This window comes from Myotis daubentonii, chromosome 12 (genome assembly GCF_963259705.1).
Source record: "Myotis daubentonii chromosome 12, mMyoDau2.1, whole genome shotgun sequence".
NCBI lineage: Eukaryota > Metazoa > Chordata > Mammalia > Chiroptera > Vespertilionidae > Myotis > Myotis daubentonii.
The window spans coordinates 11,033,794-11,060,797 of NC_081851.1; the positions used below are offsets into that span (position 1 = coordinate 11,033,794).

The window sequence follows — 27,004 nt, forward strand, 5'->3', positions numbered from 1 at the left end:
CTTGGACCTGTAAGTCCATTTCTTTCACCAGGTGGGGGAAGTTTTCTGTCATTATTTCTTCAAATAGGTTTTCAATATCTTGGTCTCTCTCATCTTCTGGCACCCCTATAATTCTGATGTTGGTACGCTTGAAGCTGTCCCAGAGGCTCCTTACACTATCCTTGCATTTTTGGATTCTTTTTTCATTTTGCTTTTCCAGTTGGATGTTTTTTGCTTCCTCGCATTTCAAATCATTGACTTGATTCTTGCGCTCCTCTGGTCTGCTGTCGGGAGTCTGTATAATATTCGTTATTTCAGTCCGTGTATGCTTAATTTCTAGTTGGTTCCCCAATATAAGATCGAGGGTCTTATTAGTTTTCGTGTAGATCTCATTAAGTTTATCGGCAGCTTCTAAACAGTTCTTGAGAGACCTTAAAAGTGTGGTTCTGAACTCTATATCTTCCTTTGACAATTTTGTCCTGTTTCTTTGTCTCCGCATTTTGTTATGCTTCCTTGGTGCACCCTCTAGTGGTCTTTGTTCGCAGTCTTATAGTTAAATCTTGATTGTTGTAGCTAATTCCAGGGAGGGTTTGACCTCCAGGCCAAGTGGCTATAAGAATCAGCTGTGTCAGCAGTGAGAGAACTTCTGTCCTCTAGGGAGGTGCTAATCTAGCCTTTGCCTGAGGCTATCCGGCAAATGCCTGTGTGCAGGGCTTGGGCAGGGCGGGTCGAACAGGATCAACAGGGTGGGCCGTGGGCCGGAGAGAGCAGTTATGGCGGCTCTCCGTCCTGTCCCCAGGGGCTCTGCCTCTCTGAGTCCCAGCACCCGCTGCAAAGCTCGGAGAGAAAGCTGCACTCGCTCTGACCGAAGCCAGACAGTCCCACCTCTCCCGTCTGAGTCTGGGTCCCCAAAGACTCGCCCGGATCTGGTGCTCAGAGTCTGCGACTCCCTCCCGATTGAAAACCACAACCGCGCCCTCCGCCGCCAGCCCGCTCCGAGCACTCCGCACCTCAGAATTTGACTTCAGCACTGCGCCTCCTCTGAGTGTCCGTGTGCGTTTCTCTTTCCTCCTAGTTGTAGGACTTCCACTCAGCCAGCGTTCCTGTGGTTCTGGGTGATGTCCCTTCCGTTTTTTGGTTTCACTTTTGAAGTAGTTGTTCAAAGCAGCAAACTCCGGCGTTAACCTATGCCGCCATCTTGGTTCTCTCTCCCCCTCTTCTTTCAAAAACGAGTTTTAAAGACCCATTAAAATATTTACAATTAAGAAAAATATAAAGAGGCAAGTGTCTGTTACATTAGGAAACGATGGTGGAGAGTGGATTTTCATGGTGTACAGAACCGCTTGTTCTTGGCCGGTGCCAACGTCACCCTCACCTCACTGGCGAATGACAAGCCTGTAACTGCCAGGTGTGCAGCTTATCTCGTTCTCCCACCAGCCCCCGTGGGCCAGGATGGCGTGGCCACACCCCCGTGGGTGAACAGCTGGCTCTGGCCCGCTTTCGTTTGCACTGTGCCTGGTTCTCAGCGATGCCGGATGAGCTCTCCAGACACTGCAGTGAGTGCTTCCTGTTCTCAGGGCCTCAGCCTCACGGGGCCTCCCTTCCTCACGCCCAGGCACAGGGCTGTGTGCACAGCTGCTCATCTCAGAACGAGAGAGTGTTCTGTGCCAGGAAATGAAGACGAAGAGCAAAGTCCCTGGCCGTTTCTCTTGCCTGCCCCTCTCCTTCGCCCTTTTTCACTACCCACTCCTCCTCCCTCCTTTTCCTACCTTATTGTCACTAAATCTTTGGGAGTCTGGAGTCAGGACCAGAATCACATTCTGCAGCTCACACCAAGTCCACAGATCTCGGGAGACACCATTGTACCCTCTGCTGATCTCAACTCTCCTCTCCTCTCCTCTGGTGTGCGCCATGGATTTACTTTCAAAGCCAGAAATGCTTTTCTGTTCTAAAGTGACCAGTTTTTAAAATGTACCTAAAATGTATGAGTGAACATCCAAATATCATGTATAAAAGAAGCCAGGTATCAAAAATATGTATGATTCTATTTTATTTGAAGTTCAAGAACAGGCAAAGCAAACGTATAGTGTGTAAGTCTTAAAAGTAGCTAAGTTTGGGGAATGTTAACTAGAAAGGGTATAGAGGAGCATTCTGGATGCAGGGAGTATTCCGTATCTCTTGATGAGGGTGTGTGCGTGCATGTGCATGCATGTGCGTGCATGTGCGTGCATGTGTGTGGTGTGTGTGGTGTGTGTGGTGTGTGGTGTGTGTGTGTGTGGTGTGTGTGTGTGGTGTGTGTGTGGTGTGTGTGTGTGTGGTGTGTGTGGTGTGTGTGGTGTGTATGTGTGTGTGGTGTGTATGTGTATGTGGTGTGTGTGTGTGGTATGTGTGATGTGTGTATGGTGTGTGTGTGTGTGGTGGCTGTGTGTATGGTGTGTGTGTGTGTGGTGTGTGTGTGGTATGTGTGATGTGTGTATGGTGTGTGTATGGTGTGTGTGTGGTGTGTGTGTGGTGTGTGTGTGTGGTATGTGTGATGTGTGTATGGTGTGTGTGTGGTGTGTGTGTGTGGTATGTGTGATGTGTGTATGGTGTGTGTGTGGTGTATGTGTGTGGTATGTGTGATGTGTGTATGGTGTGTGTGTGTGTGGTGTGTGTGTGGTGTGTGTGTGTGGTATGTGTGTATGGTGTGTGTGTGTGTGGTGTGTGTGTATGGTGTGTGTGTGGTGTGTGTGTGGTGTGTGTGTATGGTGTGTATGGTGTGTGTGTGGTGTGTGTGTGGTGTGTGTGGTGTGTGTGGTGTGTGTGGTGTGTGTGTGGTGTGTGTGTGTGGTGTGTGTGTGTGTGGTGTGTGTGTGTGTGGTGTGTGTGTGGTGTGTGTGTGTGGGAGGGGAGAGTGTGTGTGGGAGGGGAGGGTGTGTGTGTGGTTTGTGTGTTTGAATGGACTGACTGTTCATGGCCCTCCAAAACTTGTAAGTTGAAACGTTATCCCCATATGATGTGTGGAGAGGGGGCCTGGGAGTGATTCCGTCGTGAGAACGAGCCTCCCGCATGGAAGTGGTGCCCCGGAAACAAGAGCCCGCTGGCGGCTTCCTGTGTCTGCGCGGTCACAGGCGGACTCAGCCAGAAGCCGCCTCTCAGTAGATGCCACGGCCTCTCACACTTGGATCTTGGACGTCTCAGCCTCCAGACTGTGAGAAGTCAGTGTTTGTCCCTTAAGCCACTCAAGCTATGACATCTTCAGTTTAGCAGTGCAGACTGACAGTCATTACGCTGTACACTTTATAATTTTGTACTTTATTTACATTACAATTCACTAAAGTGTAGGAAAAAGTTTCCCTGAAACAGATGGACTAAACTGTGAACACTGAGTGCAAACTATTGATCAAACCCCAGGACCATCCATTTAGCAGGAACCCACAGAGGCTGAGTGTGAGCCTGTAGACACACAGCCAGCTAGGGGAGCTTCCATAGAGAGTCACAGAGCATGCCAGCTATTTGACTATAGACTGGAAAATTTCCCCTAAATAGGCAGTTTTCCTTATTTTAAAGATATTCTGTCACTGTAAGAGGCCAGTCATAACACAACGTTTGGGGCCCATTGACTATGAGGTAAAGGTAGGATAAGGTGAACCCTAATTCTAGAGTCTGTGGTGGTCACACCCACCTCAGGATCTCTGCCAGAAACAGCAGGGGCGGGCTGTGTGGGGGCGTTCTCAGTCCCGATCCTGTCACCCACCACACTGCTCTCCAACCACCCGCTCACACCTGCGGCTGCTGCTTTCCTCCTCACAGTCAGAGTGCACATCTGTCTCCCGTCGGGCCCAGCCTCCCTAGGTTCGGGTGCTCCCACCCCTTTTGCGTTTCTGTGAAGCTCATGCACTCCGTCATCCTCCCTGTGTTAGTCACTATGCCATCCTCTCTGTATATTCGCTATGCCACCCTCCCTGTATATTCACTATGCCATCCTCTCTGTATATTCACTATGCCATCCTCTGTGTTATTAACTGTGCCATCCTCTCTGTATATTCACTATGCCACCCTCCCTGCATATTCACTATGCCATCCTCTGTATATTCACTATGCCATCCTCTCTGTATATTCACTATGCCACCCTCCCTGTATATTCACTATGCCACCCTCCCTGTATATTCACTATGCCATCCTCTGTGTTATTCACTATGCCATCCTCTGTGTTATTAACTGTGCCATCCTCTGTGTTATTCACTATGCCATCCTCTGTGTTAGTCACTGTGCCATCCTCTGTGTTATTCACTATGCCATCCTCTGTATTATTCACTATGCCATCCTCTGTGTTATTCACTATGCCATCCTCCCTGTGTTAGTCACTATGCCATCCTCTGTGTTATTCACTATGCCATCCTCTGTGTTATTCACTATGCCATCCTCCCTGTGTTAGTCACTATGCCATCCTCCCTGTGTTATTCACTATGCCATCCTCTCTGTATATTCACTATGCCATCCTCTCTGTATATTCACTATACCATCTTCTCTGTATATTCACTATGCCATCCTCTGTATATTCACTATGCCACCCTCCCTGTATATTCACTATGCCATCCTCCCTGTGTTAGTCACTATGCCATCCTCCCTGTGTTATTCACTATGCCATCCTCTCTGTATATTCACTATGCCATCCTCTCTGTATATTCACTATACCATCTTCTCTGTATATTCACTATGCCATCCTCTGTATATTCACTATGCCACCCTCCCTGTATATTCACTATGCCATCTTCTGTGTTATTCACTATGCCATCCTCTGTGTTATTAACTGTGCCATCCTCTGTGTTATTCACTGTGCCATCCTCTGTGTTATTAACTGTGCCATCCTCTGTGTATATTCACTATGCCATCCTCTGTGTTATTAACTGTGCCATCCTCTGTGTTATTCACTATGCCATCCTCTGTGTTAGTCACTATGCCATCCTCTCTGTGTTATTCATTATACCATCCTCTTCGTATAGTCACTATGCCATCCTCTCTGTGTTATTCACTATGCCATCCTCTCTGTGTTATTCACTATACCATCCTCTTCGTATAGTCACTATGCCATCCTCCCTGTGTTAGTCACTATGCCATCCTCTGTGTTATTCACTATGCCATCCTCTCCATATAGTCACTATGTCATCCTCTCTGTATATTCACTATGCCATCCTCTGTGTCATTCACTATGCCATCCTCTCCGTATATTCACTATGCCATCCTCTCCGTATATTCACTATGCCATCCTCTGTGTTACTCACTATGCCATCCTCTGTGTCATTCACTATGCCATCCTCTCCGTATATTCACTATGCCATCCTCTCCGTATATTCACTATGCCATCCTCTGTGTTAGTCACTGTGCCATCCTCTGTATATTCACTGTGCCATCCTCTGTGTTAGTCACTATGCCATCCTCTGTGTTATTCACTATGCCATCCTCTGTGTTATTCACTATGCCATCCTCTGTGTTAGTCACTATGCCATCCTCTGTATATTCACTGTGCCATCCTCTCTGTATATTCACTGTGCCATCCTCTCTGTATATTCACTATGCCATCCTCTCCGTATATTCACTGTGCCATGGAACCCGTGTCCCAACAAGCCTCCAGGAGGCTCTCACAGTCACTCAAGTTTGTGAACCACTGATCTAGGGACTCCCGATTCTCCGCAAGGCCAAGCTGTGGGCTGGGGGTCGTGCACTCTGAAAGGCTCCAAAATCTGATTGCACACCATCTGGGAACTTAAAAGGACAACCCCTGCCTGCGCCGCATTCCCCAGGTGTTCTGATTTCTATGTTGCTTTTTGAAAAGCTCCCGAGTGATTGTAAGGTGCCGTGGTGCTGAGAACCCAGATCCGGGTCCAGCCCAGGCCTTGTCTTACCATCCTCCTAAGGCCCCGGGCTCAAACTGGAGCTGACAAGAGCGGGTGCCAGAATCCCTGGGAGGGTTCATACCCACCTTGGACCTCTGACCCGGCAGGTCTGGGACGCCATCTGCATTTCTGCATTTCTGACAAATTCCCACGGGCTGCTGCTGCTGCTGCTGGCCTGGGGCCACACTGAGAAAGAACACTGGTCTAAGGATCAGACTTGAGGGGATCCCGCCCTCCATCCCCTGTCTTCCATGGGGGGGTGGGGCGCGGGCGTGTGAGGAGCATCAGGCTGGAGGGCTTGGAAACAGGCTGCCCCTTCCATCCAGGCACAGCTCCTCTGGCTTCCAGCCTCCTGGCATGTATACACACACACACACACACACACACACACACACACACACACGTGGTCCGAGAATAATGGTCCCCGAAGGTGTCCATGTCCTGATCTCTGGCTCCTGTGAATGTCCTCTTATTTGTAAAAGAGACTGTGTAGATGCGTTGAAGCAGGGATCTGAGGGGGGAGAGGCTGCTGGAATAGAAGGAGAACTGCAGCCCTGGAGGCTGTGAGCAGCAGGGAATGGCTTCTCTCTCGGCCCCCAGAGCACAGGGCCCTGCTGACACTTCCATTTTGATCATGAAACTGATTCCCGACTTCTGGCTGGCGAGCTGTGGGAAAGTAAATGTGTGTTGAATTAAGCCACCGAGTTTGTGAAACTTGTTATAGAAGCCATGGGAAACTCTCTCTCTCTCTCTCTCTCTCTTTCTCTCCTCCTCCCTTCTCCTCCCTCTCCCCCCACCCCTTCTCTCTCCCCCCTCCCTCTCCTTCTCCCTCTTCCTCTCTCTCTGTCCTCCTTTTTCCCTTCCGCCCTCTCTCTGCTTCTCTCTCTCCTCCTCCCCCCTCCTCTCTCAGGCACACACAGCAAAAGGAGTAGGAAGTCCTGAGAGGAGTCAAAATTATGTATGATGTTTTTCAGTAACTCGCTTTCTCTCCACAACCCAGTAAGAAAGGAAGGTAGCAGCATTCCCACTTCACAGCTGAGGGAAGAGCCCGGCCACCGGCCATCACTGTGGCATAGTCCATAGGAAACCCAGGGCTCACACGCACCTGCAGACCCCACGTCCAGGGCCCTGCCCACATTCTGCAGCTCTCCCTCTGCTGGCGAAGCGCGTCCCCCAACTCAATTTCCTCCTCTGAGAATAATGGCTTACTTTCTGCTTGTCCCCTGCAAGGAATTCTTGCCAGTGACGCCCTCGCTGAGCTGCTGTTCCTCTCTCCACGCGCTGGCAAGAATGAAACCGCTGCGCCAGAAAGTGCCAGGACCTCCGGCCACTCGCATCACCGTCCCAGGGGCCAGGCTCTGCCGGCAGCCACCTCTCCCCAGCGGGCCCCCAGCATGTTTCTGGGGAAGTTTAGGAAAGGAGTTGGGATGGAAGCAGAATGCTAACCAACAGCTGCCTTTCAGAAGATTTCACTGTTCAAGCCTGTCGAGCCTGAGGGTTTTAACATGTCCCCCACCGGCCATCGCTTGTCCCACTCCCAGTTCAAGGAGCCCGTGGGTAGAGAGAGCGGCCGTCCTGGAGCAAGAAGGCCATGTCTGCGGCCTGCACCGGGGACCGGACCGGCTGCTGACAGAACAATGGGTGCTCCTCTGTCTGTGTGAGACCAAGGGTGTGGAGGACATTCCTGTGGCTTCAGGGGCTGGATCAGCACCTGCTGCGAAGGTGGAGGTCGGGGCCCCATTGTTTCCATCCGGCTCCAACCACAGGAAACTCTCACCCCAGCAGACATGCACGTGACATGGACGTCACAGCCATCCTTCACACGATCCCCCTACAACCCCATGAGGCTCTCATGCTGCAGATGAGGGAGCAGAGGCACGGAGTCTTCAGGAAACTTGCCCAAGGTCAAGCATCGGGGAACGTAGGGCGGGGACTTGCACCAAGTGTCTGGCCTGCGCTCTGATCTCCCCAACACTCTGCTTTCCTGGGACACCTTTCCTCTTGCACCTCCCCACTCACAGTCCCTGTCCCCCCGCCCCCCCACTGCCCCCAGAGCTGAGAAAGGAAATGCAGTCTCTGCCTCTCATCGCCCACTCCCAGCCCCACTGATGCTGGGGCCCCGACCCCTCCCTCCATGTGGCCAGGGCGAGGGATTCTGGGCTTGCGTCACCAGGGCAACACCACCAGCGCCCCCTCCCCCCACTATGGGCGCTGCCATATTTGTCATGGAGTGACAGTTAATTTGCATAGTATTCTTTTATTAGATAGGATTATTGAGTGTCTGGATTTTGTTGTCTTCCTTAAAGAGTATTGAGTTCTATTGTGGCAAGCAAATAACTTACTGCAAGTAATTTTAATACAAGAATCATTGGAATATATTCCCTAGTTTAAGGTTGACAAGGTCTGGGGTTGGCTCTTTTTAGCATTGTTACTGTGGGTCCAGAGTGACCTATATATTAGGGCTTAGTTTAGTCCTACTATGTGTTGTGACTATCTGGGGTCCCCATTGAGTGCCTCGAGCACTCAATGACTTCTCTCCATTTTGGTTGATCAGAGCACAAATGTCTTCAAGCCCTGTGAAAAGTTTGAGTGTCTTAGGCTTATAACTCCCTGGTAGCTCCCCACACAGACCCATGGAGGTTCACCTTCAGTGTGCATACTTAGCATTCACCAAAAGATTCTAGGGGAGCCTTACACAGAGTTTTTGAGCTTTTTCATTCTGTAGCTCCCCCCTTTCCAGTACTCTTCTCTAGAAATTCTAACTGCTTCATTGTAACAAAACTTAGGTCCTTCCTTCTTGTTCTACAGTTTGAAAAATGCCTTCAAGCAGAAGACCAGGGTGATGGTAGGGGTCCCTCATTAACTTCCTTTCTGTTGGGGATCATAGTTATATTCTGGCTATAATGTCTGGAAACAATTGTCTCCCATATTGTGTCTAATTTTCTAGTTATTTACAGCAGAAGAGTAAGTCTAGTACAAGTTACTTCATCGTGCTTGGAAGTGGAGGTGCCTATAGCATTTTCTAATGTAAAGGGCATGGCTTGAGCAGCCTCTGGAGCAGTCTTCACAGTCCCATTCCCAAAGACAGAGAGCTATTTGAAGTGGAACCCTGTGCAACACACTGTGACTGGCCCATGGGACATTAAACACTTGTGACTAATGTGATGTGTAAACACATAAATGTGCAAGATAATTTCTTTGGACATTTTAAGTGCTTTAAACTCCTTTAAACACTTATGGGATAAGCTTCTCTATGTAACAGATAGAATCCACTTCCTACCACTTTGCTATAGATTTAATTTCCATCCCATACAAAGTGATTTCATTAAGGTTTTTATTGTTGTTGTTTTGGGGTGCGTGTGTCTGTGTGTGTGTGTGTGTGTGTGTATGCGCACTTGTCGATAATGGGATTTTAACTGTGTGACTGTGTGATCCAGTTTCTAAACTAAATCCCTAAAATAACAAATATTTGCCTAAAGCCTGCCACTCCACCCTCTACACATTTGGGCTTTTGCCTACAGCAGCGAAGGTGAACGTGTCTGCAACACTGTTTGGGTTTGCTCATCACTGCGGTAGCGATGACATGCACCTTCCACCCAGCGCTTATTTACCGACTGCACTGCTCCCACATTTCCCTCCTCTTGACTTCCTGTTTTGGTTGGTTTTTGCTTGTTTGGTTGGCTGGGTTTTGATTTTGTCATTTTGCTCCCAATACTTCCTTGTCTTATTGTGCATTCTCTAGTTTAAGGTTGGCAAGGTCTGGGGTTGGCTGTATTTATTTATTCACTGATCTTCATCACAGGTCCTTTTGTCCCACCTCCATCTCACCAGAGCTAGTCACAGAGAGAAGAATATGTGGTGTCCTTCCATCCACCCATTAAAACTTTCCTCTTCCAATACATTACTGTTTGCTGAGCCCTGAATACCAGAATCAGCTCCCCATTCAATCCTGGAGTTCAGCCCTCCCAACACAGCTTCCACCGAGGCTTGGGCAATGTACTTTCCATCCAACTTTCCCACCTCCTCACCAGCAGAGATGAACTGTTCCCTACGCCAGTTATTCCAATTTCACCTTATAAAGCCAGACTGATCATAAAGGGTAATGACCGTGGCTTAGTGGCTTAGTACTTGGCCTCCACATGCCTGGTTACTTAGGACAGGGAGGGTCAATGAACAGGAAACAGGAGAAAGCACACCCAGGGGAGTTTCAGGCACAAGGGAGGCGCGGTGTTAAGAGTCATTGGAGACTGCTCCTCACAGAGCTCTCCGTTCTCTTCTTCATCTGTGCCTCTCTCATCCTGACACCAAATTCAAAGAACAATGAAATCCACACAGTTTAACAAAAGACAAGCAACTTCTACAAATGAGTGTGGTAGCTTTAACAGCACATTTGAAAGCTCAAAATAGTAGTGCTGGAAGTAGCTGTTTTATCATTCTGAAGATGTTGCCATTCTTGTTTGATATGGATTTGACTATATCATTTAACCGGCTTCAAATTCCTCATTTCCATAGGCAGGACCAACGGGTGTGGGGTTTAATTGTGAAGCATTGTGAAGGTTAAAGCATGTAGCTAAGCACCCCTACCGTACGACCCAGCCATGGCCCACCAGGGATTTACAGAAGAGAAATGAAAGCATGTCCAGGTGACCGGGGGCAGCCCTCGGTACCCCGTGGTGCCTGTACCACAGGGAAGTGGGTACAATGCTTACAGGTGGTATTGCCATGGCTGTTCTTTTCCCCTCAATGAATGGTGCCTAATTTATTGTTAGCATATTTTCAAAAATATTCTTATTTAAACAGAGTGTCTTAGGCATACAGCACCTTAACACAAGGTGTGACTCTGCCGCTGACGTGGGGCTGGGAGCTAAATAGGGCTGGGGAGTTTGCACCACATTTCTCTCTGAGTTTACAGGGCAATCCTGAAGTTCTATGCTCAGCAATTAACAGCATAAATAGATAACATAATGAAACAGCACCGTACAAATGAACGGAAATAATGATAATAGTAATGACACCCCCCTGGGGAGCTCTGGGACTGCGATGAGGTGCCTGTACCACAGGGAAGTGGGTATAATGGGTGTGTCCTCAGCAGTGACGCCCACCACTCGGCCGGTGCAGAGGACTGGGGGGCTGTCAACAACTCCGCCTGATCTGCTGGAGCAGTGGCTCCCCAAGGCCTCTGCCACTGCGCTGGGTTCGAGACGCCTGTCAAAGCTGCAGGGACTCCTGAGTCACCCCCAGCAAGAAACACATCAGGTGCTGGCAGCGCCTGCAGTGCCGTTAGCCTCCTCTTGGTCCATCTGTGCAGGTGGCAGCTTGGCCCGTCCTGGGTCAGGAGGGCGAGGCCTGGTGCACGGCAGGCCCCGAGCGGCTTCGGTCCAGGCGCCCCAAGGCTGCTGTCCGCCACCCTGGAGCTACAGACTCCCGCCTTGGCATCCACATTTTGTGTCCAGATGGTTGAGTTTTACATTGAGAAACCACGTGCTCCTCTGCCCGCAGGGAGGGGATTTGGCAAACGTGCGTGGGGCGCTGATGCGCACAGCTGTGCTGCCTGCACCTGAGGCCGCGGCTCTGTCTCTGGATCTCCTCAGCTGTCAGCATCTTTTCAGTTAAAACGCTGCAAATTCAAGGTGTGAAGAGACGGGCAACTGGCCTCATTCCACATATTAATCCGTTCTAATAAGATCACCTCTTCCCACCAGAGGTCCCTTAGGGATATGAAGACGCCTTGCTGTCTCCGGGCCCCTGGCTGGGGGTTTACACTCCTCCTCACACAGGGGCCAGGGGCTGGGTAGACCAGGGAGTCCGGACACGTCCCCTTAGGGCCGCGCTGCCGTGAGTCTGGCACCTCTCGGGCTCCCTCTCACAGAGCCTGCAGTGAGCTCCGCTGTGCATAATGAGGACTGTGTGCTCCTCAATATTTTTTTAGGCCGAAAGGAAACTTTCATGCTTTTCCTGCCTTTGGCTTCAGTTTGTTATTTGAAATGGCAAAAGTTCTTACAGTTCAACATGGAAATTTGCTTAATAAACAGGAACAGATTCTTGAGGAACCACCACTGAGCATGGAAATTAACCCTGTGGGTGCCAGTCCTTAGGCGTAGACAGTTGCTATGGCTGGCATTTAACGGGGTCGCTGTTACCTTCTTTATTATTGTTACTGGGCTGCTGCCATGAGCCATGGCTATGTGTAATGTGTACTTTTCTAATATCAAACATAAAATTAAAAAAATAACACAGAGACATTCAAAATTATTTCATTTATACAAGATCTGTGTAGCCACAGACTCACTTTTAGGTGACTCACATTGACTCATTCCTCAAATATTTGAGTGTTCCCTTCTATGGGAAATTTTTAAGAGAGAACAAACACATTGAGGAACTCAAAGCTTAAATCTAATGGAGCCCTCGCTGGTTTGGTTCAGGCGATAGAACATTGGACTGCGGACTGGAGGTCCCGGGTTCGATTCCAGTCAAGGGCACATGCTCAGGTTGCGGGCTCGATCCCCAGTGGGGGGCGTGCAGGAGGCAGCCGATCAATGATACTCTCTCAGTATTGATGTTTCTATCTCTCTCTCCCTCTCCCTCCCTCTCTGAAATCAATAAAAATATATTTTAAAAAATCAAATGGAGAAGAGAGAAATAAGGTACACAGAGAAGTCCAAGGTAGAATGGAGGAAACATAAAGGTGCAGGAATTCCAAGGAAAACACATTTCTAGCCCAAAAGGGGGAAGCAGAAAAGGTCCCTTGGAAGAGGCAGCGTCTGAGCTTGGCCTTGAAAGGTGGGGAGGACTAAGGCAGCCACACCTTCTTTGGTGTTCTCCCATTGAGAAATGGGATTTGTGTACTTCCTTGCAGATGCCATGGGTTCTGTGCCTGCTTCGACCAATAAAAGACACTGACTTGTGTCCATTTCCAGGTGAAGAGCTTACGTCACTGGCAGCTTCCTCTTGGCTTTTGGAGCAGCTGATCTTCGAACACTCCTTCTGGGAGCCCTGAGCTGTAGGACCTACCCTGAGACCTCACGCTGGAGAGGCCACATGTCAGCTCTTCAGTGGACAATCTCAGCTGGACCCAGACTTTCCAATTATCCCCACTAAGGTGCCGGACATATGAGCAGAGCTCTCTGGGACTGTCCAGTGCAGCCATCCCAGCTGAGTCGGCTGAGTGAGCGCCATCAACATGTGCAAGGCAGCAGAACCACCGGCTGAGCCCTGCCCGGATAGGTAAGTGGGCAGTAGGGTTTGCTAGCAGAGGGGAGCCCAGTGGCATCCCAGGGGAATGCTGTGTGCAAAGCCATGAAGCTGTGAAGGTGCTGAGAATGCACGCAAGAATTGAGTTTGGGTGAAACTGGGCGACCTGCAGAAAGTATAAAGGAAAAATAACTGTTGTACATATTTTAAGACTAAACAAAGAATCTGAAGGTCATGTGTATGTTATAGATTCTGTAGTCAGTGGGTGCCACTAGGACTCTGTATATATTTTTTTATTACGGAAATCTGTAAAGATACACAGAGGACAGGATAATGACCCATCACAACTGGGGGCTCAGGAAATGTATATGTAGTTTCCTAGCAAAAGAATGATCAACATTTGTTCGTTTTTTCCTGATATATTTCAATCCAAAGCATATCATTTTACCCATAACTGTTCCAGTGTGTAGATCTAACAGACAAGAGCTTAACAAAGTAACTGTAGAACCACTTTCACACCTAAAAAAATCAGCTATCTTACCCCATTCCATGATCAATTTCTCCTACTGTCTTATTCTCCATTCAGTTCATCATCAGCCTGGGCCCCTAACACTTTTGGTTGGTTTGGCTTTAGGCCTCTTGTCATCAGTGGTAGTTCTGCATCAAGCCCTCTCTCCTGTGCTCCTTGTCCTGCGGAGCTGCCCCCATTAGGCTCCTGGCACCCTCACCCCTTGCCAGGTGATGTCAGTTAGCATGGTCTTCTAGTGCCATGTTTCCTGTGAAGAAAGAGAGGTGGGGACACCAGGTCAGGGCAATGTTTGCGAAGGTGAATCTGATCATTTATAATAATGAGGTGGTAGATTGAAAGCTCATCCAAAGTGAAGGGTCCTGCTCACCTGGCCTAGGGTGGGCGGGGGGAGGAGGAGCACACAGGTGTCAGAGCACTAGGAATAGAGAGGTCAGAGGGGGTGCTGGTGATGAAAACCACTCCTGATATTTATTGGGTGCTTACTGCATGGGAGGCTCTGTGCCTGTGACCTCTGGCCTCAGCATGCTAACTATGTCCCCATCTTACAGAACGAGGCCTAGAGAGGACACGGACTTACGTGCACGGTTAGCACATGACACATTCCTGGGACTGTGTTCTCAGTGACTACGCCCAAGGCAGAGAGGACGCCCCTGCAGCTGCTGTGGTAGTTGGGGGGGGGGGCGGGGATACTGGGGTGAGAAGGCCAGGCGAAGATTGGGGGCAGCGGGTGAGTGTGGATGGTCGGCCGTGTGAGCTCAGCTTCTCAGACAGCACTCTGAGCCCTGCTTGCATGAGCATCTCCTAGAATCCTCCTCCCAAAACATGCAGACTCCTGGCCCTCCCCAAGGCTGACCAGGTCAGAGTCCCAGCGAGCGTGGCCCAGGAATAGGCTTTACCCAGCACCTTGGGGGTTTTAGATGAAGTCTGAGAAACACTGGCATAAAGAAGGGACCAGCGTTAGCAGAGGGAGAAAGGAGAGCCATGCACCTCACAAATGTAACTGACTGGGAACAAAGAGCTTGTCACAGTGCCCAGGTGTCGGTAGCGTTTTATAAGTAAATGCTGGTGAACAAATAAACCAATGGAAGGAACTTTTGCAGACTGTGAAGGCTGAGCGAGTGGCTCCTGCCACATCCCACTCCCTGCTAATTAAGACCTGGGGGCTCACATCACACCCTCATACTAAAGGGGGCAGCAGTGGCCACTGGGGCCTGGTCGGAGTCACCTTCCTCCTGGGGCTCCTCTGTTTGCGTGGGAGAGAGGCAGCAAAGTCCCTCTGAGCAGGATCCCAGTCAAACCAGAGGCCCGTCATGAATGGAAATGGCTGGAAGACAGTGCGTGTGCTCTGTGCCTGTTATTGGTGGTGATAAAATGTTACCCACAGTGTGTAAGGCAGACAAGAATACTGGAGCCAAAAACATTCCACTCTGGAATATTGTCCAGGCAAAGGGCGTCCAGTGAGCTTTTTGAGAAATAGGTATGGATTGAACAAACTGAATTGGTAAGTCGACCCAGCCATAAATCTTACGCTTTAAAAATATATGTATTCTTATTGATTTCAGAGAGGAAGGGAGAGGGAGAGAGAGATAGAAACATCAATGATGAGAATCATCAAATGGCTGCCTCTTGCACACCTCACACTGGGGATCAAGCCCGCAAACCAGGCATGTGCCCTGACGGGGAATCGAACCGTGACCTCCTGGTTCATAGGTCGACACTCAACCACTGAGCCATGCCAGCCAGGCAATCTTACACTTTTTAACCCTTCTTTTCTATTAATTAGTGTCTTCCTATTAGTAACCATAATCTTTATTTTATCAGGGTGTCTTTTAAGTAAATGAAAATAAAATACCAAGAAAACATTTTTAAAAGAGGGTTGTGCCAACTACACTATTATGTTACAGTGCATAGGGGGTGGGAGGGTCTGGGAGGGGACAGGGACTCCTGGAATGTGGACAATGCTGTTTCCTGATCATTATGTCGTGTGTTTGATCTCCGCATTTTTCTGTATGATATTTCAGTAAAAACCGTGTGTGACGAAGCTGTGTCTCTTATTGGTCCCACTTTAGGATGTGAGATGTGCCACTTACCCAAGAACCTTTCTTGTTTTGCGCCATTTTTATCCTCTTGGTCAAAAAGCATAGACTTAGCTTCAAAATGAGGACTTAGACTCGCTAGGTGCACTGACCCGGCCATGCCTACCTGTCACTGTTCTTCCTGTGAAAGATGCTGCCCCCCCCCCCGGCCCCCCCTCTCGCCCCCTCTTCTGCCCCCATTGGGCTCTGAATTAACAAAAACTAACATTGCTGCTGCATTCTCAAGTGTATCCGGGGGGATGGGCAGAGGGCATACTCTGTGGGCTGCTAGGCAGGGAGGAGGCTGCTGTCCTCTGGCTCCAGGAAATCAATTCCGATCAGATTCTGGTTAAGAGACAAGATTTTAAATGTTCTATGAGAAGCAAATTCTGGTGGAGACGACGCAAAGTGGGGTGGTCTCCGCAGGACAAATAAGAGATTATAATTCACGTCCTCGCTGCATGTTCTACACCAACCCAAACGGAATTTCAACCTTCTGTTTGCTTTGATTTTCTTCCTAGTAATGGATTTCTTGTCCTTGGGCAAAAGTACATACATTGCGTTTTCTGGTTGGGTTTTGTTAGTTTTTTTTGTTGTTGTTTGTTTTTTCTTAATCTGACTCCGACCCCAGAGTTTGTCCAAGGGCTTATAAGATTCTCCCCACAATCACTTGATGTGTAGCCTTATCTTTCTGTTTCTCTCTGGAAACCTGTGCAGCCAAGTTCTTGCGGTTCTGTCAGACCCACTGCCCACCCTTCCTTCACCCGCCGCCGTATGTCCTTTCTCGCTCAGTAGTAACACACTCTTCCCGGCCGCCTGCAAGGAGGCCAGTTACCTGGTGGACAGTGAGCACGTAGCCCTGGAAGGTGCGAAAAGCCAGCGAGAGGAAAATGAAGAGACCATCACCTGAGTTCGGAGCAGATCCTAGAGCAGTGGTCGTCAGCCTTTCAGACCTCAGGGACCACGGGTTGGCGACCGCTGTCCTGAGGGCAGGGCCCTACAGGCAATTTCAACATTGCCGCCTTCATGTGGGCAGGCCTCGGGGGCGAGTTAGCGAGGCCCAGGTCAGCTGGGGCAAGTGTGCCTTGTTTTCCTTCACCCCTGGGTCCCCGTAGCTACTATCTGCGCAGGCCTGGCTGGCCTTCCTGTAGTGTCCCTGTGCGTGGGTCACCACCGAGCACACAGTGGGCACTTCTGCTGCGGACACCTACAGCTCACTGGTCCTGGATTCTGAAAGGCCTTCTATTCCAGCAGCGGGCGGGGGCGGGGGGAGGTGATGTTTTCCTGGATGGCAGCTCTGGACCCAGACTGTGGAGTCTTTCAAAGTATCCCAAACACAGCACTGCCAAAGGCATCTTTACGTGCAGCTTGGGAATTAAGGAAATTCCAGAGGCCTTTTTCTAAGCCAACAGTGTGGAGTGAGCAGCCAGCGCAGCAGCCAGCGGCCAGGCTGGGGCGAGAGGGACAGAGGGGAGAGGGGGACCAGGGAGGGGAGAGGGGGACCTGGGCCAGAGTCCGCAATCCACCTCCATCTTTACCGGGGGTCCTTGCCCACCCCCCTGCGCCATGCCAGGTCCTCGGTGGCGCCTGCATGCTGAGCATCCGGGCCAGAGAGCCTGCTCAGAGCTGCTGTTCGGCCTGCCGCCTGCTGGCACCGCCGCTGTTGGGTCCCTCCCCACAAGGAAAAAGGCCGCGCCCGCCCTCCCTCCTGGCCTCAGCCCTCGGGCCATCCTCCTGCAGCCAGTCCTCCCGCAGCCAGCCCAGCGCGTCCCTCCTGCCCACGGGTGCAGCATGGCCTCCTCTTTGGTGCGGCCCGCCGTCCTGGCCGCCACCATGCTGGCACTGTTCCTGCTGCTGTGCCTGGGCCCAAGTAAGTGGGGCGATGCCAGGACGCAGGGGAGGGAGACGGTGCAGAGTGGGGGCCTAGGCACCCATTTTGAGTCTGAGCGAGGGCGAGAGGGTGATGGCGGGGTTGGATTTTGCACTCCCACAGTTGCAAGTGGTGGCTTGGGCAGGCCAGCAGAGTACCAGGGTCAAGGGCAGAGCCTCAGACCTGTGATGGCCTCGGGGACAAGGAGGGCGAGCAGTTCTGGGAGGGACAAGCAGTGTTTCAGGACTAAGGCGATGGGAAGGGTCCCCGGAAGCTTGAGTCAATGGGATGGTGCGCCCCCTCCTCGGTGCGCCCCCTCCTCCGGACTGAGCTGGCCGCACCTCGCATGCAGGGGACGGGCTCTCAAAGGAGAACTGCTTCGCCCTTCCTGCTGCATGGAGCCCTCCCCTCGGCGAATGGGTTGAGAATTCCCAATGAAACGCTCCCTATAAAATGTGCACTTGCACACATACTCCCTAAATGGAGCAATCTGGTGGGTGTGCAGACATCCGGACCCTGGGGGGCCGCAGACCCCACCCTAAGAAAGGCAGTCTGAAATAGGACGTGTTGTCCAGACACCCTAGCTTCCCTGTGCCCCTGTGGCTCACTGGTGGCCTCCTGCCTGCAGGAGGGCTTCTGCCGCTCACAGCTGAGCGAGGCAGGCGCGGTGAGCCCACACCTCTTGCTAAGGGACTGGAAGGTGTGGGCCACTTGCCGAAGACCCGAGGCTGGTGCTTTTCCCAGTGCAGAGCAGCTGGCACTGTGTGCTGGGAAGGGAAGACCCTGGGTGGCTCACTTCTGCATTTTACTCACTCAGAGCAGGTGAGGAAACCACGTTCCCGGGGCGGGGGAGGGCGGGAGGAGGTGTGCAGTCCAGAAGGTTGGAGCTGGGGGCCTGTTCAAGTGGGGAGGGGGACTGCAGTTCCACATTGCACCCTCGGGGGAGGCGGACCAATAATTCCTTTTACATCATTGATCTGCCTCGTGCCCTTTGTTCCTCCGGTTTTAAGAAGCACATCCCCGCAAAGAGGGCGAGCACTGGCGGTATTTTACTTCATCACACCAACAACACAGTGAGCGGAGTCGGTGAGCATTACAGCAACACCACTGAGCTGCAATGGGAACTTTCTTATGACATAAGAAAATCTTTATATCTATGTAGAGTTCCCTAGGTGGCTCTTTGTGACACTCAAAAACATTTAATAGAAAAAAAAATGATCATCGCCCCTCTTGATCAATTAGTGAATTGGCCAAAGGGACATCTTGCAATTCTGAACCTGCTGGGAGATCCATGCCAGGTCACTAGATTTCATAAATTCAGAAGTGCCAATTATCACAGCCTAGAAGTAGGATCTGAGAGTGTTGGGGTAAACATAAAAATCTATACACAGAAAATAATCATGGTTATTCACTTGTTCTTTGTTTTTTTTTCTTCAAACGAAGTTAGTGTGGGGCCTGATCAAACGGTGCGTAGTAATTGGCACAGTGGTGACACTGACAATTCATACCTCAGGGATAGCCCACGCTTCTCAGCTGCATTGCTGAGAAGTGGGGAGACTTCGAGTCTGGAGCAGCCTCCTGGCAAATGCTTAAGCCTCGTGTCTATTTCAATATCAGACCGCATTTCATTCATTAATTGCTCAGCGCTTTCACAGACGGCAAGCATTGGAGGGACTTAATTCCGTATGAGTTGTGGGAGATGGACAAATGTTAAGATAGTAATGGATGCTAATGTTACTGCCCAGGAACACAGCTGTCTGCTTTAGGAAATGTTTTCATTGATTTCTTCATTTAAAAGTAGCAAATGAAGACGGGTGACTTCATTTAAAAGTCATCCGTCTATGGCAGCCTCCTCAAGTGCTCATCTGTGCTTATTTCTGCTCAGCAACTCGTGATGTGACCTAGACCACTGTTGCATGGCTGTTCGGCTGTTGGAAACCTTACTTCATGTCCTAATTTACGGCCCCGTGGCCCCTCAGAGCCATAGCTTTCCTCCCAGAAGTTCTATTTCTCTAGGATGGTGAAACATCTGCATTTTTTGTACTGTTTCTCATGTAACACATGTTTGCCCTCATCCTCTCTCCTCTGACAACTCTGGTTTCTGTGCTCTTCTGAAAGTCACCTGTTCTGAGCAGAGGGCTGGTGCGATCAGAGTAGGGACGAAACAGAGACCGGACAACTGCTCCCTTCCCGCAGATGCTACCCAGTTACTAACACAGCCTACGGTCCCAATTGCTTCTTAAACAGCCAATCACTGTAGACCGACACGCACACAGACAGTGAAAGCCACTGGGTCCTCCCACAGGCTGCTGCGCATTGGCTACTGCCTGAGCCCGCTGCCCGCAGACCCCGCCTCCTATGGAAGATGCGGGGCAACACCACCGCACCCCCAGGCCTTCAGTGCGGTCTCTAGAGATTCTTCCGACCGGCTCCCCCACTGGCACACCTACTCTAGAGGCAGTTGGGTATCACCAAGTTCAAATGCTTGGAGGGACTAATAGGAGTGGCTGTTTGGGGACCAGGGGTGTCGAGTGACTTGGGCCCAGAGGTGTTCAAATTCACATTTTGTAAACATTGGGCATGCCAGTGAAACATGCCTGCAGGAAAAGCGCAGCTGTGGGCAGCCGGTGTGTGACCTTCCCCACAAAGGTGTTTCCCCCTCACATACCGAGTAAATTCTTTAAGCGGGGGTTGGTTCTTCGTCTCATTTGGGTCCCAGACACTTCTCAGAGTCTGGAAAAGCTATGGCTTCTTTTCCCAGAAAACTGTACCCTCGCAGATAGAAGCACGGCCTTGGGGCCTGTCCATGGAGAGGGAGGCTACGTACCCACCTCCAGGCCTGTCTCCATCCTGGGACCAAACCAGCTCCTTACACCTGAAGGCACTCGGCTCCCTCCTTTGAGGCTGGCTTCCCCAGGGGCTGTTTCTTTCAGAGGCCAAGCGTCTACTTACATGTGCACTTAGGGATCAGAGGCGCTGACGGGTCCCCGCACGTGGAGGGTGTCTGTCAGGCCAGACATGTTGTTTTCCATTGAAATGATTGGTCTGATCAGAAACGTTCAGAGGCAAATGAAAGTCAGAGCAAATGGTGTAAGTAGTGCCAGATTCTGAGGTGATCAGGACAAGCTACGCAACTGAGCGGGATTGTGAGAGAGCAAAGGCATGGGCGTGTGGCAGCTTAGCTCCCATTTCTGCTGCCTGTCCTCTGACGGCCCTTCTCTGCATGGTCTCCTCTTCCTGTGAGGACACGGTCTCAGGGTGTAGCGTCCGCCCTAGATTCAGTGTGATAGCACCTCGAGAGCTCTACTCATGTCTGCAAACACCCTATTTCCAGATGAGTTCAACTCAGAGGGTTCAGGTGCCGGTGAATTTGGGGTGGGGGACACTTCCACCCACTGCACCACGAAGAGGGAAAGTCTGCAGGAAGGGACCTAGGACAGGTGCTGGCCCTCATAATAAGACGCAATGGCTGAAAGAACAAGGTCACTTTTCCAGGGACTAGCTCGTGTCATAATGCCCTTGGCCAGCCACAGCCATTGCCTCGAGTCTGGGCCACGGGCAGCTGAACTGCTTTATCTGCACAACAGGGAACACCACGAGCCTAAAACAGTCATACAATTAAGTTGCCAAATCAAGATGGGCGCGTGTAGTGGGTTTTTCCAACTGATTTTTGCATTTGAGGAGTTAAAGAGTACGGTGCCACGCTGAACCTGACTCTGTTTCCATTCCTTCAGGCGCCACAGGTGGAAATACACTCAAGCTGATGCTTCAGAAGCGGGAAGGTAAATACCCCCATGTGGGTAAGGGTTGCATTCTCCGCGGGATCAAAGTGCAATGGCCACGCCCAGCGTGCTCACCTGAGTGTCATGTCTGGGCACTCAGAAGTGTTTGGTCCTTAAGCGGTTAGCAGGACCGAAGAGCTTGTCCCGGGGGCGTGTGGTGTGATATTTTATTAGCTAAGTATGTTTGCCAGGAGCTGTTTGCAGGCTGTTTTTCTGAAAGCTGTCAGTGTGGACTCAGAAGGAAAAGAGACCGTGCTGCAGTGTGAACTGCTGCTATTTCTGTTGGGACCCTGGGCCCGTCAGAGCACATTGTAGAGCCCAGCAAAGCTCAGCTGGTGGGTGCGTACGTATTGTACAGTCCAGTTAGCTACTGGCAGGAGCTCAACCCAAAAGCTTCTTCTCACTCACACCTGGTGAGACGCACTGCTGAGCGAATGTGGACAGCAGCCGAGTGCAACAGAGCAGCCCGGGCCCCGCTGCTGCCGCCATAGCCATCCCGCGGCCATCCGGCCAGTGCCGCGGCCTTGGGAAGGCCATCTCTCTCTTGGACTTTTCATCTCACCTGTAAAACTAACTGCCCCTAAGAAATTAAGAAGTGTGACCACACTTCTGATGTTAATATTTAATCACTTATTCCTTTTTCTAAAAAATATATTTTTATTGATTTCAGAGAGGAAGGGAGAGGGAGAGAGAGATAGAAACATCAATGATGAGAGAGAATCATTGATTGGCTGCCTACTGCACGCCCGCTACTGGGGATTGAGCCCGAAAACCAGGCATGTGTCCTGACCAGGAATCGAACTAGGACCCTTGAGTCCACAGGCCAACGTTCTATACACTGAGCCGAACGGGCTAGGACCACTTGTTCTTTTTTTAAATTTATCTTTATTGTTGAAAGTATTACAGATGTCCCCCTTTCTCTCCCCCATTGACCCCTCCATCCCGCTCCTTTCCCTTCCCCAGGCCTTCACCCTATTATTGCCTGTGCCCATGGGCTATGCATAGAAGCATACAAGGTCTTTGTTAATCTCTTCCTGCACACCCCCCCCCCCCGCCGCCCCTTCCCTCTGAAATACGTTATTCTGTTTCATGCTTCCATGTCTCTGGATCCACTCAGTTCATCAGTTTATTTTGTTCATTAGATGCCACATATGAGTGAGATCATGTGATACTTGTCTTTCTCTGACTGGCTTATTTCACTTAGCATGATACTCCCCAGGCCGCTCCATGCTGTCTCAAAGGGTAAGAGCCCCTTCTCTTTTTACTGCTTCGTGATATCCCATGAAATGTACCACAGCTTTTTTATCCACTCATCTACTGATGGGCACTAGCGCTGCTTCCAGATCTTGGCTATTGGAAATAACTTTTTCTTGTGTCTCTGAGTTAGTGGGGACTCTAGCAAGTTCAAGTCGCCTCCAGCACTCACCCTTGGGGATCCCCTCTCAGGATTGGGGCTCCTGGGCATCTTTCCCAGCATTCCCAGCCGCTCCAGTGGCCCGGGTCTCTCTAGTGTTGGAGACGCCTCAGAGAGCTTCCTCCTCAGGCTGGGCACCCAGCCCTGTCCCAAGGACAACCCGGTGGCAGGTCTCACAGAGCCAACCCACAGAGGTGGGGCTGGAGAGGAAACCGCCAGAATGGTCACAAGTCCTGGGTATAGATCCTCAACTTTTATTCATTGCAAGCCAAGACATACACATGCAGCGCCTGCTGCATGCAAAACAGTGTGACAGGCCCCGAGGAAAAAGACATGAACGAGAGTGAAAAACACCCCCTGGTGTTTATCCACGTGACAAGAAGCACAGATGGCACCCACTCCCGTTCCCCTTGCAGCCCTCATGCCGGCCCGGGGACAGGGAGGGACAGGCCCAACCGGACAGCAGGGCAGACCCGTGCAGAGCTCCCCCTGGCACACCTGCCGAGGTGGTGCCTTCTAAACAGCCAAGGCCCCGCAATAAGATGGGAGGAAGCATGGCCCAGCCAGCACCAAGACCCTCCTAACTCAGCCGGCTGCCAGAGGCCCGAGGCGGTGCCCAGGGTGGCACTGTGTATCCTAGCAATCTGCCTGCCGTGAGCGCTGGCCAGACCACAAGGCCGGGCCTGGTCCGGCCCCTCAGGCTCATCACTCCGGTCCTTTCCACTCCCCAGTGTCCTAGGCGAGCCCGGTGCTCGCTGCTCTGCATGCACAGTGCATGTGCGCCAGACATCCCGTGTCTCCCAGTGCAGAGCCCGGTGGCAGGCCCGCCTCTGCATGAGGCCTGGTCCCAGCGTGGTGAGAGGCTGCAGAGAGCGAGCGGCCTTTCATTCCCACCCCAGGCCTGAGAAGGTGGAGGCCAGCCCACGCCCTGTTACGTGATGGCTCCCAAACAGGAGCGCTTACTAACCCCACGGACGGTGAAGCTGAGCCAGCACCGTCTTCCCCGGGGGCACGGGTGGGGTGTATAATAGTGATCCCCCCAATAAGAAAAGAAGTCATCTCTCCACATTGGGGCGGCTCTCACTCATTTCAGCGCCTGCTCCAAAGAAAGCCGACGTGGCTGTGGACGAGAGCAAAGCTAAGAGCTTCCTGGGCAGCCTGAAGCGCCAGCGCCGGCAGCTGTGGGACCGGACCCGGCCGGAGGTCCAGCAGTGGTACCAGCAGTTCCTCTACATGGGCTTCGACGAGGCGGTGGGTATCCGCTCCTGCGGGGCCTGGCTTCCTGCAGGGCGGTGGTGGGGGTGGGGGTGGGAGTAGGGGTGGGGGTGGGGGTGTCATAGCTGGGGGAGACAGGGCACAGAAATTTAGGCTCCATTATTCACTCCAGAAGTACACCCCCCCCACCCTCCCCACCCGCCCGCCAAGACCATCCAGGCATCGGTTACGGTTACGTGACCGTGGCTACGGGGACAGCAGCTGGAATTTTCCATCACAGTGGGTCCAAGTGGGAAGCCAGATTCCAGAGAAGACACCGCCCAACCTGGGTGGAACTTAGGTTCAGCAAGAGCAGGCTTTTCCTGGGCAGTTTTAACGGCTTTGCCTGGGTGTCCTTAAAATAGCTCACAACCTCCCCAAAACATGTTCAGCTTTACCTCAAAAAATGTCAGAGACGCCCAGATCCATGGGGGGGCCCATGAGGACAATGGAAGCGGATGCAACTTTCCTTGAAAGAGAGAGGGGTCTGCAAAAGTTTTGGGGAGAATCTGTCAGTGCAGTAGCCGGAAAAGATGGTTCAGTTCACGTGCCCCGGTAGGGAGAGTGGACACATTCCCCACGTCACAGAAAAACATGTTCACAAACAAGCACTCCCAGCTGGGGCCAGGGCCAGGTAAGACCTTGGGTGGAGGTGGGGTAGTGCCACACAGAGCTCTGCAGTGGTGGCCAGGGCTGTGCGGGGCTAGTGCGGAGAGCTCTCAGCTTGCCACCCCGGCCAGGGAGCACTCAGCACTCAGCCCACCACCCTGGCCAGGGAGCACTCAGCCCACCACCCAGGCCAGGGAGCACTCAGCCCACCACCCAGGCCAGGGAGCACTCAGCACTCAGCCCACCACCCCGGCCAGGGAGCACTCAGCCCATCACCCCGGCCATGGAGCACTCAGCCCACCACCCCGGACAGGGAGCACTCAGCCCACCACCCCAGCCAGGGAGCACTCAGCCCACCACCCCGGCCAGAGGGCGGAGGGAGGGCAGCATCTCCAACAGGGCAGATGGAAGTGTTTTTCCAAACGGATCCAGGATTCATATTGTGAATCAAGGATGTATACAAAATACTGCAATAGGTGAAAACAAATTAAACTCTTTAGAGACATCAGTTTTTAAATTAAATTTATTAGGAAACAAAACTAAAATAAACAAATGGGACTACATCAAACTAAAATGCTTCTGCACAGCAAAAGAAACCATCAACAAAATAAAAGTCAACCAGCTCGATGGTAGAATATATTTGCAAACAATAACTCTGATATGTGGCTAATACCCAAAATGTATAGAGAACTCATATAATCCAAGAACAATAAAACAAACAATCCAACTATAAAATCAGCCGGGGACCTAAAGAGACCATTTTAATGGCTGCATAAAATGCAAGCCTGTAGCCATACCATAATTTCTTTCTCATTCCCAACCATTGGATATATCAGTTGTTCCCCAATTATCTTTTTGATACTCAAATACAATTTTTTGTTGTGCAAATAGCTAAACACTTATAGGTAAACTCTGTGCCAGGAATTAATCTAGTTCTTGTGTGAATTAACTACTTCACATTCACAACAACCTAAAAAGCCGGTGCTATTATTGGCAGCTTAGTGTGCAGTTTGTTTCTCACTTAGTATTGCATTCTGTGCAGGGCAGTTACTGGGCAAAGACAGAATACATTCAAGGGTCGTTAAGGACTGCCAAACGGCATATTCCTGTAAGTCATGTACGCGGGTACCAATTTTCTCACATCTGCAGCAGCATCTGTTAGTCTCACTGAAAACTTCCAATTTTTTACTTATTTGATAGATGAAAATGCTATATCATCTTCCAGCACTTGGCATTTCTTTGATGACCTCTATTTGCAGTTCATAAAAATGGGTATTAAGAGTTCAACATGGGGGAATGGCTAAAATAATGTCTGATGACAAAATCACAATAAAGGAGGATCCTTTAAGATTCTAATAACAAGACTAGAGGCACAGCAATGCTCCAACAAGGACTCATTCTCAGCCAGGTGGTAACCATTGAAGAGAAACCACCGCAGAGAAAGCCCGGGGTGAGACGTGGCCAGGGGGGGTGCGTCCTTAAACCTGCTCTCCATCATGTTCTTTCTTCTTCGCCAGAAATTTGAAGATGATGTCACCTATTGGCTAAGCAGAAACCGGAACGGACATGACTACTATGACTACCACCACCGTCACTACGATGAAGATGCCGCCATTGGTCCCCGGAGCCCCGACAGCTTTCGGCACGGAGCCAGCGTCAATTACGACGACTACTGACCATGGTCCCGCCTGACCGGTGCCAGGAGGGTCCCTCTCCTCTTCCTCACCTGGCACAGGCGGCCTCTGCTGTGCTTGTTTCAGTTGCTCTTTTCTGCCCACTTTCTGTGACCAGCAAGGAGGAGTTCAAACAAGGAATATACATGCCTTTTTATATAGCTTATGCAAGTGCCTAAACGTGCATTTCTATAAAAACAGCAATAAAAGCATTTTGTTTGTTAAAAAGCAAAGTCTCAGCATACATTTGGATGACAGTTAAGCTGGCCGCAGTTTCACCACGGGATGTTTGCAAAGTTGAGCGTCACCTGAGAGGCCCCTCTCTGTTCTCCCAGTGGAACGTTCCAAGGACTGACCGCCCCCAGGCACCCTGGGACTCAGCAGGGGTCTTCCTTTTGTTAAAATTCAGGACACATTGAGTGCAGGATATAAATCCAGCAAGAAAGTTTAGTTGAGCATTATTTCAGGTTGCAGGACTGGGCGTTCTGCACCTGTTCAATGTCATTGTCCATGAAATGAAGAGTAAGAGGGAAAGCCCTTGTATGCATGCATATAAGCATAACCAATGGACATAAGACACTGGGGAATAGGGGAGGCTAGGGGACTGTCTAGGGCGGGGGGATAAAATAGACACATATGTAATACCCTTTGTAATACTTTAAGCAATAAAAATAAAAAAAATTTAAAAAAAAAGAGGGAAAGCCCTGAAGTCTGGTGGATTTCAGAGCCTCCCTGTCTTTAAAAAATTAAAC

General features: G+C 50.8%; 1 protein-coding gene across 1 annotated transcript; it reads left to right on the forward strand.

Annotated features, from left to right (window-relative positions):
* The first annotated feature begins 17,374 nt into the window (after positions 1–17,374).
* On the forward strand, positions 17,375–26,480 carry ECRG4 (ECRG4 augurin precursor). The gene is made up of 4 exons (XM_059660688.1): positions 17,375–17,520; positions 21,255–21,302; positions 23,810–23,967; positions 26,097–26,480. The coding sequence occupies exons 1-4, from the start codon at positions 17,442–17,444 to the stop codon at positions 26,253–26,255; spliced, it is 444 nt and encodes a 147-aa protein (XP_059516671.1). The 5' UTR covers positions 17,375–17,441; the 3' UTR covers positions 26,256–26,480.
* Positions 26,481–27,004: the final 524 nt, after the last annotated feature.

What these genes read in the sequence shown, in the direction of transcription:
- ECRG4 (XM_059660688.1), top strand. Translation starts at nt 17,442, where the DNA reads ATGGCCTCCTCTTTGGTGCGGCCCGCCGTCCTGGCCGCCACCATGCTG. An exon ending in GATGCTTCAGAAGCGGGAAG is followed by an intron (nt 21,303 to 23,809) that starts GTAAATACCCCC and finishes CACTCATTTCAG; the next exon opens with CGCCTGCTCCAAAGAAAGCC. An exon ending in ACATGGGCTTCGACGAGGCG is followed by an intron (nt 23,968 to 26,096) that starts GTGGGTATCCGC and finishes CTTCTTCGCCAG; the next exon opens with AAATTTGAAGATGATGTCAC.